This window comes from Diabrotica virgifera, chromosome 3 (assembly GCF_917563875.1).
Source record: "Diabrotica virgifera virgifera chromosome 3, PGI_DIABVI_V3a".
NCBI lineage: Eukaryota > Metazoa > Arthropoda > Insecta > Coleoptera > Chrysomelidae > Diabrotica > Diabrotica virgifera.
In genome coordinates, this window is record NC_065445.1 from 64,774,254 (window position 1) to 64,793,761 (window position 19,508).

General features: G+C 34.7%; 1 protein-coding gene across 2 annotated transcripts in view; it reads right to left on the minus strand.

Moving 5' to 3' along the window:
- LOC114334453 (dyslexia-associated protein KIAA0319-like protein) overlaps window positions 1-19,508 on the minus strand; it is a 224,300-nt gene that overhangs the window by 61,106 nt on the left and 143,686 nt on the right. For both annotated transcript variants that reach the window (XM_050645139.1, XM_050645138.1), the window contains exon 2: window positions 2,010-2,249. In XM_050645139.1, the coding sequence (XP_050501096.1) occupies window positions 2,010-2,249 (240 nt within the window). The remainder of the gene's footprint in view (window positions 1-2,009; window positions 2,250-19,508) is intronic.

Below are 19,508 nucleotides of genomic sequence, written 5' to 3' on the forward strand. Positions count from 1 at the left end.
TTTTGTTTATAAACAAATTAGCGCTACGAAATATTCTTTTATTTTTCAATTATTACTCTGTAACTCCGAAGTTTTTAACTTTAAACCAAAAACACTCAAATAAAAATTTACCGTAATTTAATTCTGCACAGATTTCCTTCGACGAAAATTTTTCTCGGAAAATCCGGATTTTCCCAGCAAAATCTGTAATTTTCAACGAAAATTTTATGGAAGTAATTATTTATTAATAATTAAATAGCTTGGTGACATAAAAGCTTCATACACTGCGAAGTAAACAGAGATGAACCTGGTAGAGGTAGAGTTACGGTCGCAATAATAACCAGGTTTATTATGATACACCAGAATAACTATGATTTTCGTATAAAAAGGCACTATGCCTATCTAACATACTTTAGAGAATTGAAATTGGACTATTTGAGCGGCTTCAGGAATGTTTTAAAGTTATAAACAATTTTTTAGCTTATAAACAAACAAAATATCTCGGCAACTATTAGATTAAATTAAGAAAACAGTATGGGAAAGGACGCGGCAGGACGCTTTTTTTAAAAGAAAAAAAGTTGAATTGCTAGTAGTGGCTCCTGAGATACAACCGCTCAAAGTTGACCTGCATTTACGACGAAGTTATAAATAATATGATAGTAATTTTCGAACCGTTATCTTTTTATATTGGTCCTCTTTCTACATAAAAATTTTCACATCTTCAAGAGACTCAATAACATATTATAATAATAAAAACGATCAGTATTACGCGTCAAAAATACAAAAATCCCAATCAAAAACTAGGTTGAAGAAAATATAATTTCAAAGCTCAAAATCGGTATACTTTAAAAAAAAAGTATTTTTTCGGCTTCCCATAGAGCAAGTTTATTAATATTTTATATACTTATGCTATAGTTTTGTTATAATAAATTTATTTATCTATTATAAAAACATTTTTAATTTGTTTAAACAAAGATTGTTTAAATAATTATACGCTCAAGGTCGCTCAAATAATCCAATTTCAATTCTCTAAAGTATGTTAGATAGGTATAGTGTCTTTTTATACGAAAATCATAGTTATTGTGGTGTATCATAATTATTCTGGTTATTATTGCAACCGTAAATTTTTAATTAACAATTTAATTGTTGCTAAACTATTTGTTAGATTGTCACCGGCTTCCGGAAATATAATCTACTACAAAAAAGCTTTTATGTCACCAAGCTATTTAATTATTGATAAATAATTACTTCCATAAAAGTTTAGCTGAAAGTTAAAGATTTTGTTGAGAAAACCCGGATTTTTCGTGGAAAATTTTCGTCGAAGGAAATTGGAGAAAAAATATCTCTGTGCAGAATTAAATTACGCTGAATTTTTATTTTGGTGTTTTTGGTTTAGAGTTAAAATCTTCGGGAGTTACAGAGCAATAATTGAAAAAAAGAAGATTTCTGGGCGCTAATTTGTTTATAAACAAAACAGCACACTTTCTACTTTACATAGGACTTTGCATACCTATATTCCTAATATATGCATTCTTAAGGGCATGGGCGCAAAATCTCGGCTCCAATGATTTTCAAATGAATTCATTTTTTTTCGAATCCTGAGAAAACTAATAAATATTCTTGAAACATTTAAACGCCCAATGAGAGATTGCGTTATTACCGAGGGCCAAAAGCCCCTGAAAAATTCTATAATGTTTATTTTAATAAGTTACAGGGGTGACCGAATAAAAAAGAAAAAATTAGTGTGATTATTAATTTCAAATATTTCATTCCAAAGGAACTTTCTGTTTATTCTAAGGGACTTTCGGCCTTCCGTAATAATCTAATCTTTCATCCTGCGTTTAAATTTTTTTTAAATATTTATTAGTTTTCTCAGGATTCGAAAAAAAATAATGTATCTGAAAAGCATCGGAGCCGAGATTTTCCGCATATGCCCTTAAGGTTCGATTCCAGCAATAAAATTGCTAGTAAATATCTTTTCCTTGTTTTTTCCTAATTTTCCCAGAGTAAAAGATATTTTTGCAAATTACCTTGTTGTCGTAAAACCTCTTCCCACGACTGATCATCTACAGGTTTTACCAAAACTAAGAAAAGTCGATCAGACTTGTTCAAATTTGTAGTGGTTGTTGGTAAACAAACCTCGTCATTCTTGCAAGTAATATGGTAACACTTATCATTATGCATAAAAGCTACATTACAGGTATCTTTTATACAGCATTCCAAAACGCAAGTTTTTAATTTGTTTGGACCTTCAACCTCTTCAAAGATTCCTAAAACAAACGATTACAAATTAGTATTTAAAAACCAACTTGGAAATTGGAAAACCAAGTTTTGTTGGAGGACGTTCTTGATTACGATAAGCATCATGTCTAGGTTTTCATTCTAAAATTTTCTTGGTCCATCTTTCGTCTCTGACGCTGGCTACAAAACCTGCCCAGTTCCATTTAAGCATTGTAATTCCTTTAACTGCGCCCATAACACAAGTTTTTCTCCAAACTATTTGAAACTCTCTCTCTCCCTCTGAGATATACACACACCCAAACTTATATGGAATCATCTGATATTTCTTACTATTCCGTGCGAATTTAAAAAAACGAACACATGAAGTTAAACAATATTTATTTTAAAACAATTTAATAACAAATACATAACAATTAAATACAACAATAAAGTATTTAACAAACAAATTGAAAGTAATTGTTTTAAAGTCAATAACGTAAAAAATTTCAATGTAAAACAAATAATGTTTAACTTGTTTTTATTTATTTTTTCTGTATTTTGTGGTAGTCAGTGTTATCACCTCTAGTCCTTATGCAAGCTTCAGTTTGCGTGGGCACGCTCCTAATCAAATTATCAACATTTTGTTGTGGTAGGTTGCTTCATCCTTTAAAAGCAGCTTGTACCAGCCGTGCGGTGTTTTGTGGATTATCCCGTCGAGCTCTAATTTTTCTTTTAAGCCTATCCCACAAATACTCTATAGGATTAAGCTCGGGTGAGCAAGCAGGACACTCCAAACAAGGGATAGCTTCTGCTTCAATGATGTCTGTAGTCACTCTAATGGTATGTAGAGGCCCATTATCATGCAATAAAATTAAATTTTCTCCTGTTACACCTCTCCAGAGCCTGACTACAGGTTATTAACATACCCGTGAGCAGTTAAAGTTGATTGGATGAAAATTAAAGGAGTTTTTTTACGGATCACAATTCCTCTCCATACCAGTACACTTCCCTTGTATATTTGTGAACAGATCTGACAGTTTTCGTTCTTGCTCGTCTTCCTCGACCTCTAAGTACCTGCACGATTTCGTGGGTCATCTGATTTTCCATCTGATTACATTAAATCCTGACTGTTTTTGAAAATAGCACATTTTGTCAATTCCCAATGTTCCAGTTTTGGTGGTGAAGACACCAATTTAGGCGATCAATCTTGTGCTGCCTGGATAACTCGGGAACCCATAACTGTCTCCTGCTGTATACTTCTTGGTACGAGCTCTTCTTCTTATCGTTTCAACTGAAACAGTTACACCTGTAGCTTCCAAAATCTGCCTTTGGAGCTGCAGGTGAGAAATAGTTGGGTGTCTTCCAGATGATTGGACAATTAAATGATCGTGGAGAGCCGTTATTACTTTTGGCGACTTTCCCTTGCTTTATTTTTGAGCTTTCCTAGTTCCTTTTACCTAGCATATGTTTTGGACAGAACGTATTACGCCTAGCTCTGCAGCTATGTCCATCTGAGAACATTACTTTCTCCACAAGACCAATAATCTTTCCTCGTTGTAAGTTTTATAACCCCACATAAGGCATATTTTCGTTTTTGGACGCAAAAGTTAGTTTACTTATTTTCGTTCAACTTGCAACTCAAGCAAATAATCTATACCCTCGTCTATACCGTACCGGGCTGTACTATCCGATTGTCTTATATATTTATTTATTTTCAATAAAAACCTTTAATCTTCGCAACAATAACAAGTTTTTTCAAAAGAAATAAATATTACTTTGAAATACATGGTGATTCCATATAAGTTTGGGTGTGTGTATATTCAATATTGACCTCTCCATTGCTCTCTGTGTCACTTGTACTTTATTTATTACTTTTGTGATAAGGGTAAGTGTTTCTGCTCCATAAGTTAGAACTGGAAGCACACACTGATCAAAGGCCTTTCTTTTCAAGTACAGTAGAGCGTCGATAATCCGAACCCTGGTAATCCGAACGTTCGCTAATCCGAACCCAAAAAAATTATAAAATTAAAAAATATGATCGCGGACCGAATTTTTGGATTTAATATGACAATATGGGCAAAATATGACCGCGGATTTTTGTTTTGTTTATGCAGAAATACATACAATATATTTGTTTATTATGCAGGTGTTTTATTCCTTGTAACTAAAACGTACGTACATATGTACTATTTTTATGAGCTTTGTATGTATTTTGAACATATGTTCGATAATCCGAACTACCCCTGTACCAATTAGTTCGGATTATCGACGCTCTACTGTACATGGGAAAATCTGATCTAAAGACTTCCTTGATTTTCCATAAGCTGCCCATGTTAGTCCTATTCTCCTGTTTAACTCTGTTGTTTGGTTGTCTCTTCATAGTTTAATATCGTGGCCCAGATACTTGTTCAATTTTCGTACCATACGTTGAAATGTTTTTGGCCAGTACAAGGTTGGTCATGTATTGTAATTTACTAAATTTAATAAAATAAATACCATTACCATTAAAAATACACTCACCGGCACAAAATTCCGCCACCCAAAATTTTTGTTAAGTTTGACAATTTATAACTTTATTATCTGTGCTCCGATTTTCAAGATTCTTGCACCAGTTTGTAGGTACATGTATTGATATCGTTTGGTATTATTCCGGTAACACAAAAATTTTGTTTGCATGGCACTATACAGGGGTGAATGGAAGCGTCGTATTTTCTCCTATTTTAAAAAATTCTGTGGAATATGTAAGAGCTGATTTTGTTTCATATTCCTGTAATATTATCCCGAAGGCATCACTAAAATTTTGTTTTTTGAATTATCCGAATATCTCTTTTCTTGTAAGAGCTGTACCATTTTTTGTAAATAAAAACACTGGTGGACTCATAAAATAGACGTTAGATTGATAAAATTATAATGGCCCGCATGCAGCCCAGATCTCAATCCTATTGAGAATTTATGGAATTAATTAAAAAAAGCTATTCGCCGTCATCCTAGGCCTCCAGTAAGTTTGGTACAGTTATGGCCCTGGTAGATGGTAATATCAGGCTATTCCCCAGGCAAGGATAACACATCTTTATTCGATGCCAAACATATTGCGACCAGTCGTTGCTGCAAGAGGTGGATATACACGCTATTGAATTATTTTGTTTTGTTGTTAATTTTGTTTTATTTTATTAATTTTAGTGCGTTTGATATTTTTAATTAAAAAAACCTTCAAAGCAGTGTTTTTATTTACATCTCTTACAAGAAAAGAGATATTCGGATAATTCAAAAAACAAAACCTTAGTGATAACTCCAGGATAATACAAAAGGAGTATGAAACAAAATCAGCCCTCCTATTTTTCCACAGAATTTTTTAAAGTTAGGAGAAAATACAACGCTCCCATTCACCCCCGTATAATGCCATCTAAGCAAAAAATTTTTGTTACCGAAATAATAACAAACGACATCAATACATGTACCTACAAACTGATGCAAGAATCTTGAAAATCGAAGTACAAATAAGAGAGTTATAGATTGTCAAACTTAATCAAACATTTTGGGTGGCGGAATTTTGTGCCGGTCAGTGTAGTTAATTATAAAAATGCCACAAGAAAATGGCTTCAGAACAACATTACTAAAGTTAATTTTAAGGCCAACTATTGCACAAGAGCTCTGAAGGTTGTGAAGAAGTTGGATAAGGACTATGTCGTCTGCAAACCTCAAGTTATTCAGAAAAGTAATAGTGAGAACTAATAGTTTTAGTTTATTAGGATTGTTATTGGGCTCGGATAGCTGAGGCGGTAGCATGTCTGACTTCCACGCAGGTAGGTCGGGGTTCGAAACCCAGCGCCGGCGAGAACATCTAGACACTTTTAAAATGTCTATAGGCCACAGGTCGACCCAGCTTGAATAAAAATGAGTATCTTGGGTAAAACCACGGGTAACAATAGGAGGTTGAAGCATAGCACTGGCCCTGTTACCTTCCTTGTATACCGTATGCCCTAGATATAGCAGACTACCCTGCTATAATCCCAAAGCCGCGTTAGCGGTATAAAACGGGAGACTATTATTATTAGGATTGTTATAACAGGGCAAATGGGAACATAGATGGAGGTTCATGCAGTAGTATAGCGGATAAAATGAAAGGAAGCGAGTGGTATATTGTGTGACAGAAAAATTGGAATGAAAGCGAAAGAAGAACAACAAATGCATATTGAAAAAGGACAATCATGCTTAATTGTTGAGTAGAGTGATAAAAGAGGATAAAAGCAGATATCAATTGATTAGGTATCTTCTTCTTCTTTAGGTGCCGTGTCTGTATTCAGACGTTGGCCGTCATCATGTTTACAATTTCCTGAAATCTCTCTATCGGCTGCTACGCGAAATAATTCTTCTACTGTGCAGCCACACCATTGTCTAATATTACGCAGCCATGAAAGTTTCTTTCGACCAATCCATCTCTTTCCCTCCACTTTTCCTTGTGTTATAAGGCGAAGCAGATGGTATTTAGGTCCTCTAATTATATGGCCGAAGTATTCTGTTTTTCTCCTCTTTATGATGCTTATGAGCAGACGTTCCGAATTCATCATTTGAAGAACATCTTCATTGGAAGTGTGCGAAACCCACGATATCTTTAGGATTCGTCGATAGCACCACAATTCGAATGCTTCTATTTTGTTTAGCATTGTGGTTTTTAACGTCCATGTCTCACAACCATACAATAGGATAGACCACACATAACATTTCAGCACCTTCTTTCGAATATTCATCGACAGGTTTCTATTACATAAAACTGGTTTCCAGGTCATAAAAGCCTTCCGTGATATTTCGATCCTAGTTATTATCTCTTCATCAGAGTCACAATTTACCTTTAACCAGCTGCCAAGGTACTTGAAATGATTTACCCGTTCTAACTCCTCTCCATCAAGAGAAAGCTGACCTTGACCTATATTAATCTTTCCAACTGCCATCCACTTTGTTTTTGAAATGTTGATTTTAAGGCCTCTCCGATAGCTTGCTTCACTGACTAGATAGTGTCTGAAGATCTTGTAAATTTTCAGCAAGAATGGCTGTATCGTCAGCGTATCTAATATTGTTGATTACTTCTCCGCCTAGCCTTACTCCCTCTTGTCTGTCATCCAAAGCCTCCCTAAAGATTTCTTCAGAGTACAGATTAAAAAGGGTGGGTGATAAAACACAACCTTGTCGTACTCCACGTTTTATCGGCAGTTTTTCAGTACGACTGTCTCCAATTTGGATAGAGGCTACTTGATTGTAATATAAGTATTTCAGCAGTCTTATATCGTAGTGGTCAAGTCCTGCTGCCTGCAGGCAATCGAAAAGTGTATCATGTTTGACTCGGTCGAATGCCTTCTCGAAGTCGATGAAACAAACATAAACGTTCTTTCGGAATTCACAACTTTTTTTGTAATAGAACGCGCATACAAAATAGTGCTTCTCTAGTTCCTAGACCATTTCTAAATCCAAATTGCTTATTACCCATTCTAGTTTCGCACAGAAGGAATACTCGGTTTTGTATAATACGTAAAAGTATCTTAAGATTAGTCTAAAATCGCTGCATTTGGTGGGCCTGCTTTTCTTTGGTAATGTTATAAACAGTGACTCCAACCAATCATCTGGTATTTTTCCTTCGTTGTAAATTTTGTTAAAGAAAGTAGTCAAGTAGGTAATGTTTTCCTCATCCAAAAGTTTAAGTAGCTCAACAGGGATTTGATCTGGTCCAGGTGCTTTATTGTTTTTGGCTTGTTGTATTGCTTTTATGACTTCTGACTTCAGTATACTGGGACCTCTGTCTAATTGGTTGTAACAGGTAGTATTTGCAGCATTTTCTCGAGAAGCATCGTCAAAAAGGTCACTGATGTGTCTCTCCCATTCTTTGCACTGTTGTTCGTGATCACAAATTTTTCCGTCTGCGGTTTTAAGTACGTGAGCATTTTTCTGTTTTCTAATTCCGGAGGTATATTTAAGTTTCTTGTGGAGGTTGAAACTGTCATGCTTTTTTTGGAGGTCTTCTATTTCTTTACATGAATTCTCGAGCCAGGATTCTTTGGCCTGTTTAATTTTTCTTTTTATGAGTTTGTTAATTTCACGGTATTTGATAATATTTCTATTTTTGTATTTTCGTCGAACTTTCTTGGTTCATCCATTCATTTTTTGTCAACATTGTAGGTGTTTTTAAAGATTCCCTTACGTCCTCTAAAATCGAGTTTTGAATATCGTACCAACATTCGGTAATAGTTCTGTTTTCGTTTGGTATATTTGATATTCTGTGCATTTTACTATTTATCTGCTGTGCTATGTGTTCGCGCGTTTGGGTGTTTTTAAGGGGGTCGAGATATATCTTACTAGGCTTAGTTGGCTTTGTTAGTTTCTTTAATTTAATTTGTATTTTGGAGCAGAGTAAATTATGATTTGAGTTTATGTCGGCGCCGGGGTAAGTTCTTACATCTTTAATATTGTTCCGAAATCGATGGTTTATTAGGATGTAGTCTATTTGATTCCGTACTATTTTACCTTGATGTCCATCTTGAGGGGATTTCCACGTGTAGAGACGCCTTTCTGGAAGTTGAAACCAGGTATTTGTAATGACGAAGTCATTTTCTTGGCAGAATTCTATTAGACGCTCACCTCTTTGATTTCTCTCTCCCAAGCCGAACTTTCCGGTGATGTTTTGTGTCATCTTTTGTCCAACTTTAGCGTTAAAGTCTCCCATAATTATTGTTGTTTCGTGTTTCTTTGTTGTTTTTAGCACTTCTTCTATTTGATGGTAGAATTCTTCCATTTTCTGCTCATGACTTGGATGATATTTATATTTACAGGTTTAGCATTCAGCTGTATTAAAATTACTGTCTGACATTGGGATGAAGTTAGTCACATATTTACTAATATGCTGTTTCATAATTATTGCTACTCCGTTTCGATGCATATGGTCTTGATTTCCAGAAAAATAAACGGCGTATCCGTGTGCTATGAAATTCCCTGTATTTGGCCATCTTGTTTCACATACCCCATGATAGTAATGTTTAGTCTGTCCATTTCAGAGAGTAGATTTCTCAGCTTACCGGCTTCATATAAAGTTGTTACATTCCATGTAGCTATTTTATACGGATTCTTCATTTTCATATTATGTCTGGTGATGTTTTGCTCACAGGGATTTCGCTGGCTAGCGACCTGGGAAGCCCTGTGGTTTAATTTTGCATTCCTTCCCCTGCCGGATCTTGAGTTCCGCAGCCCATGATCAGTAATGTTATTCGTTTCACTAATTGATTTCATGATAACTTTACTAGGGATTATAATGGGGTGGTTTCCCGTTGCCTTTCCCATCGCAGTGTTTTAGCCGTATCAATCTAATATAGTAATTGTCGCCTAAAAGTGTCCATATTAAACTGTTCCGAAACTTTTTCTCCACCTTAACACAGTAATGAAAATGCTGCTTCCCATTTCCATGTGATAGATTTTATACTAACCCTAAAATCCGGGGTCGCCACTTCCGCCATCCTCGCCGTACCGAAGGCTTCCCTCTCCGCCGTGGCTGCCATTGTGGTCTTCATCCGTAACCCTGGACAAGGGACCCTAAGCAGGTACTAGTTTCCCGGGCCAAGAAACACCTGGAATCTGTGGGGGGCAGGGATTGATTCAGTTTCCCTGATAGGACTATCCAAGGAGTTCCTACCCACTACCCTTGATTAGGTATAGTCTGGATCAATTGAAATTAATGAAGCTGAACCTGAACACTCATACAAATAAAGACAAAGAAGATAATAGGTAAGAAGTTTTGTAAGAAATATTATTCTGAAGCGGAGTCCTTGTGACATCTCAGTTTTATCAAATATTTCTTTGATATGAATAAAATAAACTATTTGTTTGGTTTTAAAATTTTAAAATGCCACAGATTTAACTTCCAAATAATATTTTCAAAAATTTATTGAACTATATTAAGCTGAAAACAAAATTACTTAACTAAATTTTCTAGGAATGAAATCTTATCTACCCTAGGTACTTATTTTTTTCCTGGCATTCCCCATGATTTACGATAGTAGCACCACGTAGCACTAACAAGAGAGCCTTTTGTATTTATTGCGTAGATTAGATTAGATTAAATTATGAAATAAATTTTTTTGTTTCACAAACTACCAAAACAAGATTTAAGTATGACTTCAAAAAGTTAACAACTATAATTTTTAACATTAAGAACTATTGTTTTTTGCGTAACTATAACTTTTTTAGAAAAATGCTACGCAAACAAATTCAAGGTAGTTTAGTATGTTCATATTTAGCCAAACAAATTCATAATAATTATATATTAAGGTTGAAACATCTTAGGTTGCTTATGATGATCAGTGAGTACCTGAACCCCAATATGAAGAAAATGTTTTTAAAACAATATCAATTAGGCTGTGGCACATTTAGGATAAAGAAAACAATGACGGTAAATGTCAAAATATTAATTGTAAAAGTCAAAATATTATTTGGCTAATACATTATTCATCTTAACCAAGTTCAAAAAGCAGGTGAGGTTGCACTACAATAAACATGAATTTGATTCGTGAATTGCATATACAGTGATGAACGTGCTAATAACCGGCAAAATAGCACAAAAGATGAAAAACTTATTAAGTTGTGAGATAAAAAGAAATGAAACTAGTGGAGCAGGGAAATTTAGCGATATTAACTTATAAATTTACATTATATTGATTGTTTCCCACCTTTACACGTAGCAGAGGAGTATGTCAACTAAAACTGTCAAAACAGTGGCAGTTGCCAAACTCGTCCGATACGTCTAAAGGTGGGAAATAATCAATACAATGTAAAATTATAGGTTAATATTGCTCAATTTTTCAGCTCCACTAGTTTCATTTCTTTTTATCTCACAACTTAATAAGTTTTCCATCTTTTGCGCTATTTTGCCGGTTATTAGCGCGCTCATCACAGTATAAAAAGAAAGAAAAAAGAAAGAAAGAGAGAGAGAGAAAGAGAGAGAGAGAGAGAGAGAGAGAGAGAGAGAGTGTAACAACTAGCTGATGATTTTCTGTTGGAGTGAATGAAAAGGGAGTGGTAAACTCCAACAGAAGTAGTAAAAAGAAGAAGATCTACTTAATGTAGCCAAAGGACAAAAATGTGTGGCTTCTCCGTTGAAGAAGCTGGAGTAACTAAAATACAACTTTGTAGTAGTATTTGTATGGAAGGATGCCAAGACAAAGAATATCGAATTGATACAGGACTAGAGATGAGAAATCATTAATAGATAGATATAACTTGAATGGCTAGCTAAATATGTATGAGAAGGGCCACTTGACACTCAAGGAAGGATTCGGCCAATTTGCACGGCTATTTTTGGCCAGACAATAGATTAAAGGAAGTGACAATGATGGCTCGAAAAGAAGATATGAAGATAATGTTCAGAAAATAGATAGAGTAAATATAATAATATACTGAAAATAGAATGAATTTTTGGGCGCCAGAAGAAGGATAACTAGGTTAACGCTCTTCCAGGTATTCTACGCTGCTATAGAGTATGTTAAATTTGTAGTACAAGTATGTGAAAAGTTATTAAAGATTATTAAATTATAAAATATACTACTAAAAATAAAGGAGTAATAAGAAAAAAAAAATCACAATAAATGTATATTTATTGAATGTAACTACTAGATCTTTTTAACAATCTCTGAGTTAGGACAAGTAACTAGTGTGTAACTCTAACATGACAGGAAAAAGTGATACTAGTGAAAGTCAATTACAAAATCATCATACAACTATGATCTAAGAATACTCTTTATAAGGTTAGAAAAACTGACTACGGGTACCTCTAATACAGGAAGTACAACTTACAACTAGGTTAGTAGAACCCTCACCAAATAATAATTGTACGTTTATAATATGTACACCTTAATTAAATACTACCTGATACTATATATAACATATAAATACCTCACTGTGAGTGGGACAGGCACAAGCCTTATTGAATAAATAAACCTACGAGTGGATACACAGATCCTTTTCCTAACTCGTGGTTTATAATAGTAATAATAACAAGTGAAACCAAAAACTAATCTGAGGGATTAGAATCCAGAAGTTCATATGAATTTAATAAATTAAAGTTAAAGTTAAATAAAGTTAATAAGTTAAAGTTAAGTAAAGTTAATAAGTTCAAGTTAAATAAAGTTAATAATTACAATTTTGACTAATATGTGAAGTTAATTTTTAAAAATTTAATTAAACATATACTAAAATAATGGAATGAGTTTAAATAATTATACAAAAGTGGAACACAGCCTAAAAATAATCAAGATAAGAGTACCGACTACTATTATCAGGGAAAATATCTGAGCTCAGAAATTTATACCTTTATAGATTGCAGAGTGTTGGGGAATGCTATCAATTAAATATTATGTTGTAAAGAAAAAAAAACCTATAAAAAATATAAAGCAGGAAAAATGTGTGTGCAATTGAACTATAAAAAAAATGTACTAAATATCACAAAACCAGTCTGTCTTTAATAAGAGCACAGTAAATGTTCCCAAACAAACCACTCTTTCCTAATCTTGAAGTTGATGTAATGAGCACCCAAGGGTGCTAACTCTCGCTAGCAGCTGTCCTGCTGGAGGTACAGGAGAGGAAGACTAGTAGAAAGCAGCTGAAGGTACTCAAAACTGTTGGAAAGCAGCTGGAGGTACTCAAAAAAAAGAAAATGTGGAAATAATCCAGGCTGGTCGCCTATTGATTGTTTCTCTCTGTGTGGTCTGGCCTTGGTGTTGTTGTAGGGTGGCTTTAAGATTTCATGGTAGGTGCTAAAAAAAACACAGTGTGGTGTTACTACCAATCTACCAATGTCAAAAAAAAGAAGCAAGAGATACGAGGAGGTGTTTTTATTCCTATGGGAATAAGAAGAAATAGGTCATTAAGTCCAAAAACTTGAATGACTAGACAGCTTGACCTTTTATCAGGTTGCTATCAGATGACCTTGGTCAAATAACACAAGTAATTTCCAATTGAAATACAAAATATAATTACTGTGAAAGAATATTTTATTATAATATATACTTGGTCACAAATCATCACTTTCGATGAAAAATAAAGTACTTGTCTACAAAGCAATTTTGAAGCCAATATGGACTTACGGGATCCAACTTTGGGGTACTGCATCAAACTCCAATATCGAAATCTTGGAGAGGTTCCAGTCGAAGGTTCTTCGAATAATCACAAATGCCCCATGGTATGTTGCAAATATTATTATTAGACGCGATCTAGAAATTTCAACAGTAAAAGAAGAAATTACCAACTTTGCACAGAAATACGAAGACAGACTGGCACAACATCCAAATGTACTAGCCAGAAACCTGATGAGCCAACCAGTCAGACGGAGACTTAGACGAAATACACCTAGTGATTTACCATCGCGATTTTAGTTATATGTGCCGTAATTCCCAGAGACAAACAATTTTATATCTATGTAAAATATTTGTAAAGAAAATGATTATTGAATCATTTTCTCCAAGTCACATACACTAGTGGTCACAACATTTACTTATTGTAACTTGTTTTACAGATTGTAAATAAATTAGGACGTTAAATAAAAAAAAAAAAAAAAATAATATATACACCGGTATATAGATATATTATACAAGGATGAAATATAGTAAGACTAAGCGATGGATACTTATTTGATCATCGTTCAAAAGATAGGAGTTCTGTAGACTTGAAAGGAATATAAAAAATGGAGTTTAAATTAGCTCTATTTTCCAACTGGAAGCACAAATTAACAACGAATATTGAATTATCTCTAGATGAGTTTGATCCATGAAAATAAAACATAAAAACCATGAAAATAGACTATGTGAAACTTAGTTAGCAAATGTCAAGGACTTCCAAAATGGCTGAATAAAATACTTAATAAAATGTGTATTTACCGGGGTAGAACTCATTGGATATAGTATGCTCTAAAATTCTTCAAATCCACTGCTGCTGGATAACTTCACTATACTTTTATTGTAATATTTAATCAATTTGGAACTGAGAATTAGAGGTGAATAATTGAGTCTAATGACCCCGCACACTACGATTCAGACCGAACACTCGAGAAACAATGGCAATCCAAGGCTCACGTTCACAGCTGAATCCTTCGTACCCCTCTACTAAGCATTGGCTGTCAAAGTGGGGAAACCAATGTTGCCACGTTTTAAATGTGACGTCATCAAGCATTTAAAAATTCTGAGATGGGTTTAAGTTCTATTTGAATAAACATTGAAAGAAAATAATTCTGAAAATAATTAAATAATATTTTGGATAGTTAAATAATATCTTCCCATCAATAATCGATTCTATAAGGGGCGGAACGTCACATTCCCTTTCAACCACCAGAAAAAAAATTTTATTTAAAAAAAATTTTTTTTTTTTTTTTTTTTCAAAATATTAAACTAGAGTAGTAGTGCTTAGTGTATCATTCCCCGTTGATTCGCAAGATTACAAATAATCACCACTAATAATCAAGGGAAAGTAGGATGGTCACTGCAGCAAATAACGGAAATTGCAAAATATGACCCGAAGTCCTAGTAAAAGTGCTAAAGATGAGACATAATTTATAATGACAAATAAGTGTCGAATTGGCAGTAAATCCAAAGTTGAACTATCCATGGACATCAGATTTATAAGGAGTATATCCAAGGACGAACAACCAGGCAAAGGTGAGAGCCAATTCATACCATAACGCAAGTACATATACTAAAGTCACCAATGAAATCAATAACTATAATAAGTGAAGAATCAAACACTCAATCCTAAATTGGACTAGCAATGGACACCAGATTCGTAATAGCATATCCAGAGAAGAACAACTAGGAATATTTATAGAATAATTTTCACCAATACCAACTAATATAAATAGTGAACATACCAAAGGAATGCAAACACATTAACCAAAATAAATGTGGAATCAGACACTCAATCCAAAGTCAGACTATCAATGGACAACAGATTCACAAAAGCATATCCAATGAAGAACGACCAGGAAGATTTATGGACCAATTCACATCCATACTAAATCCTATAAATAAATTAGGTCTACGTACACCCACATCCGGTAATACGAACCTATACAACCAAATAAACAAAATAAGTGAAGAATCGGACACTTAATCCAAAATCGGACTAGCAATGGACACCAGATTTATAGGAGCATATCCAAAGAAGAACGATCAGGAAGATTTATGGACCAATTCTCACTAATACTAAATAACTAACTAAATTAGCTCTAGATCTACCCTCATCCGGTAATATGAGCCTATCGAAACTAAATAGTAAAAATAAAGGATGAACTTATAAGTTCTATGACTCCATGGTAAATACAAAATATGACGGGAACGAGCTCCCAATCTTTCATAAGACTGTATATTCATGTGAACATACATAGGATTATCCAGGAGATATTCCTGAATCTAAGCAACAATTAATGCCTAAGGAAAGAAGAGGGAATCTACTAAAAAGAAAATCAATAATTTGTCCCAGTGGGTTAATCACTAACATTACGACTCTACGTCTATGGAAAGTCAAGCATCTATATACTATGAACTAAGAGACATAAAATAAGCAAACTAGACTTCCCTATTATCGTGTGAAAATGTGCCTGGAATATTTGGAACAATTGCACAAGAATGGTTAGGAAGTGTTGTACACCATTTCCCAACCAGAAATATTATCATGGATAAACATCTGCCTACTCTGACAAGAAAGACATGGATTACGAAATCGGATAGCAGTGATCAGTTGCTGAACTTCGAACCCACGTATTCACCAACTTTGAGCATTAACAGACTAGTTCATAAGAAGAAATATGAAGGACTCAAGAATTCATTTATAAATCAAAATTCCAAATTCATTCCAGAATCATCCTGTGGAGGAAGTAAGAATCCGAATTAATATAAAGTATTTAAGGTACCTGTGACAAATATCAATAAAGTAACCCAATAACAAATTAACAACCACAACTTCTTTCCAATATGGCAAATCCAATGACATGATATAAAAACAATAAGAAAAAAATAATAGGTATGTAATCAAATATCCAAGATATAACACATAATCTAAGATATGGTAGTGTAACATAGTTCCATCTATATTAAGCAAGAATACTTGTATGAGCCCACACATCCAAATATCTTAATATATAATAATCAACAGCCCTTTTATTCTGAGAGGTTGAGTACAAAACTAAGAGTACAAGTGGAGGTTATTAACTTGGTAATACTACTGGCTGGATTAGTATTTGAGAATATTTGTCGATAATGACTCAAATGCAATCTATAATACAAAAAAAATAATAATAAACTCATACAAGCGGTATTACACAAGAATTCGGTACCTAATAACTAATACGTGAGAAATCATCAAGCCATGCCGAAGGATAAAAATTGCTATGGTCAGGCATTATCTGGTGATTAACAATTTAAACTAAAATACTATACCATAATAAAACTAATTAAAGGCAAACACAGGAAGATATTAGCTTAAACAACCCTGTTAAGCTAATCTTCTTCCGATGAAGTTGAAGAATCCACATCGTCCATGGTGTTGTCAGGCAGTAAATCCTTTACATGAAATTGACCAATTCGCTTATTAGTCGAATTGTCCTTTAATTCATAAATCAAAGGAGATATTACCCTTGAGACAGTACATGGGACATATTTCTGGCAAAACTTTGCAGAAATGGCATCACCCTTATTGGATTTGACAAAATTGCGCTTTAAGACTCGATCACCAACAAAGAATCGCAGATCTCGTTTCCTCAAATTATAGTGCTGCTGGTTCCTTAGGTAAGAAGTTTTTAACTTCTTCCTAATGTCTGCGAAAATATGAGGTAACGTCTGGAGATCATCTAAGCGATGAAGTTTCTCAGATATTTGAGGAAGATTTTCGGAATTGTCTGAAATTACACCAAAATAATCACCTGATAAAGCCACATTCCTACCAAAATTCAAATATGCTGGAGAGCACTGGGTAACTTCATGGACAGAAGTCCTTATGGCTTGAGCTATGGAATGAATATATTGATCCCAAGCTCTGTGATCAGGGTAAGTATAGGACCTTAGAGCTGTGACAATACTGCGATTTACTCTCTCAGTATGATTTGCTTGTGGATGGTAGGCAGCATTATAAAAGGTCTTTTGAACCTTATATTTAGCTAGAAGATCTTTAAAGGCCTTCGATACAAACTGAGGACCGTTGTCACATGACACAATTTGAGGAACACCATACACCAAAAAGACTTGTTCCTCCAAATATTTTAAAATTGCTGGAGTTGTGGCCTGGCGAAGGGGACAAACTAAAGGAAATTTAGTGAAATAATCCACAACTACCAGGCAATAGGTATTACCCTTGTAACTCCGAGGATAAGGTCCAATGAGATCCATTGAGATCATCTGCCAAGGAAAATTTATGTTCCTGAAGGAACCCATAAGTCCAGCCTGTGGTAGGTTACTTGGTTTACAAGTAGCACAAACCATGCATTTAGAAATGTACCTTTTTATAGACTTCCGCATACCAGGCCAATAATATAATTCGGCAATACGGTGATAAGTCTTATAAAAACCAAAATGACCCGCCGTAACTTCATCATGAAACATATGCAGAATATTTTCCCTATTTGGCGTAGGTACAACTATTTTCCACTCCGACATATTGGATAAGGACTCTATCGGACTTAAGATGTGTTTGTACAGAATATTATTCTCTACCTTAAAATCAGGATATTTTTGTGGGTCTTGAGTGACCCTATCAATCATATTCTGATACCACATATCAGGACTTAAAGAGGACAGATCTAGGACATTAATATCATGGACACGTGAAAGAGCATCTGCGACCACTACCCCGTTTGCCTTTCTATGGACAATCTTATATGAATAGGCAGCCAGTTTGCATATCCATCGAGAAAGCCTCTGTGAAGGGTTTTTCATACTATGAAGCCATACTAAGGAACTATGATCAGTAATTATAGTGAAATTACGACCTTCCAGATAATAACGAAAAGCTTCTAACCCATGGATGATAGCTAAGAGTTCTTTCTCCGTAGTTGAATAGTTTTTCTGGGCCTTGTTCAACTTCTTACTAGTGTACGCTATGGGGTGTTCGGAGCCATCTTTCAACTGAAATAATACGCCTCCAGAAGCTGTATTAGAGCAATCTGTCATTAGATAAAAATGCTCATCAAAATTAGGTGACATCATAACCGGAGCGCTCGTTAAAGCATCTTTAACGCGCCTAAAAGCTTCGTCAGCCTCAGGAGTCCAAGTAATGGTCTGTCCCTTTTTCCTGTTCTTCAAAAGATCAGTAAGAGGTGACAACAAAGTAGAGTAGGACGGTACAAATCGCCGATAATAGCCACACATTCCCAATATCCTACGGACTTGGGTGGTGGTCTTTGGTATAGGAAAATTTTTGATAGCAACTATTTTCTCAGGATCAGTCCTCAGCCCCTGGTTATCCACAACATAACCCAAGAACTTAAGACTAGGGCGACAAAACTGACATTTATCCAGATTGACCGTTAGATTAGCTTCCTTAAGACGTAAAAATAACTTATCTAAAATTTCCATATGAAGGGAAAAATCAGGAGTGACAACCAAAATATCGTCTAAATAATAGAAAACATAGGGCTCTAACGGTGGACCAATGACTAAATCCATCAGACGACACATTGTCTGAGGAGCAGAAACAAGACCGAAAGGCATGGTGACAAACTGGAATAATCCTTTACCACTGACAGCAAAAGCAGTATACTTCTTGCTCTCTTCACTCAGTGGGATCTGTAGGAAGGCCTTAGACAAATCAATAGAAGAGATGTATTTGGCATTCTGAAGTTTGCTCAAAATCACATCTATTCTGGGGATAGGATAAGCATCCCTGTTAGTTGTGATACTGTTTAGTTTTCGACCGTCAAAGCAGATCCTGAAGGATCCATCCTTCTTCTTCGTTAACCAGAGCGGAGAACAGTAGGACGATGTTGAAGGTTCTATGATATTTAAAGCAAGCATCGAATCTACTTCCTTTTCTAAATCTGCCTGCCAGGCTTGAGGTATGGGGTACTGATATAATCTGAAAGGAGTGGGATTTCCCACTTCGATAGTGTGAGAGATTAACGACGTACGACCTAGTTTGTCTTTTGAAGAAAGAGTAGTAAATTTAGAGATCATACTCTCTAATTGCCTTTGTTCAGAGCTTGATAAACTAGCAAAATCGTGAATAGCACTAAGGGTAGATAAATTAAATTCAGATATGGAAAAAGAAAAATCAGAACAACTTAAGGTACTATTGAAAGC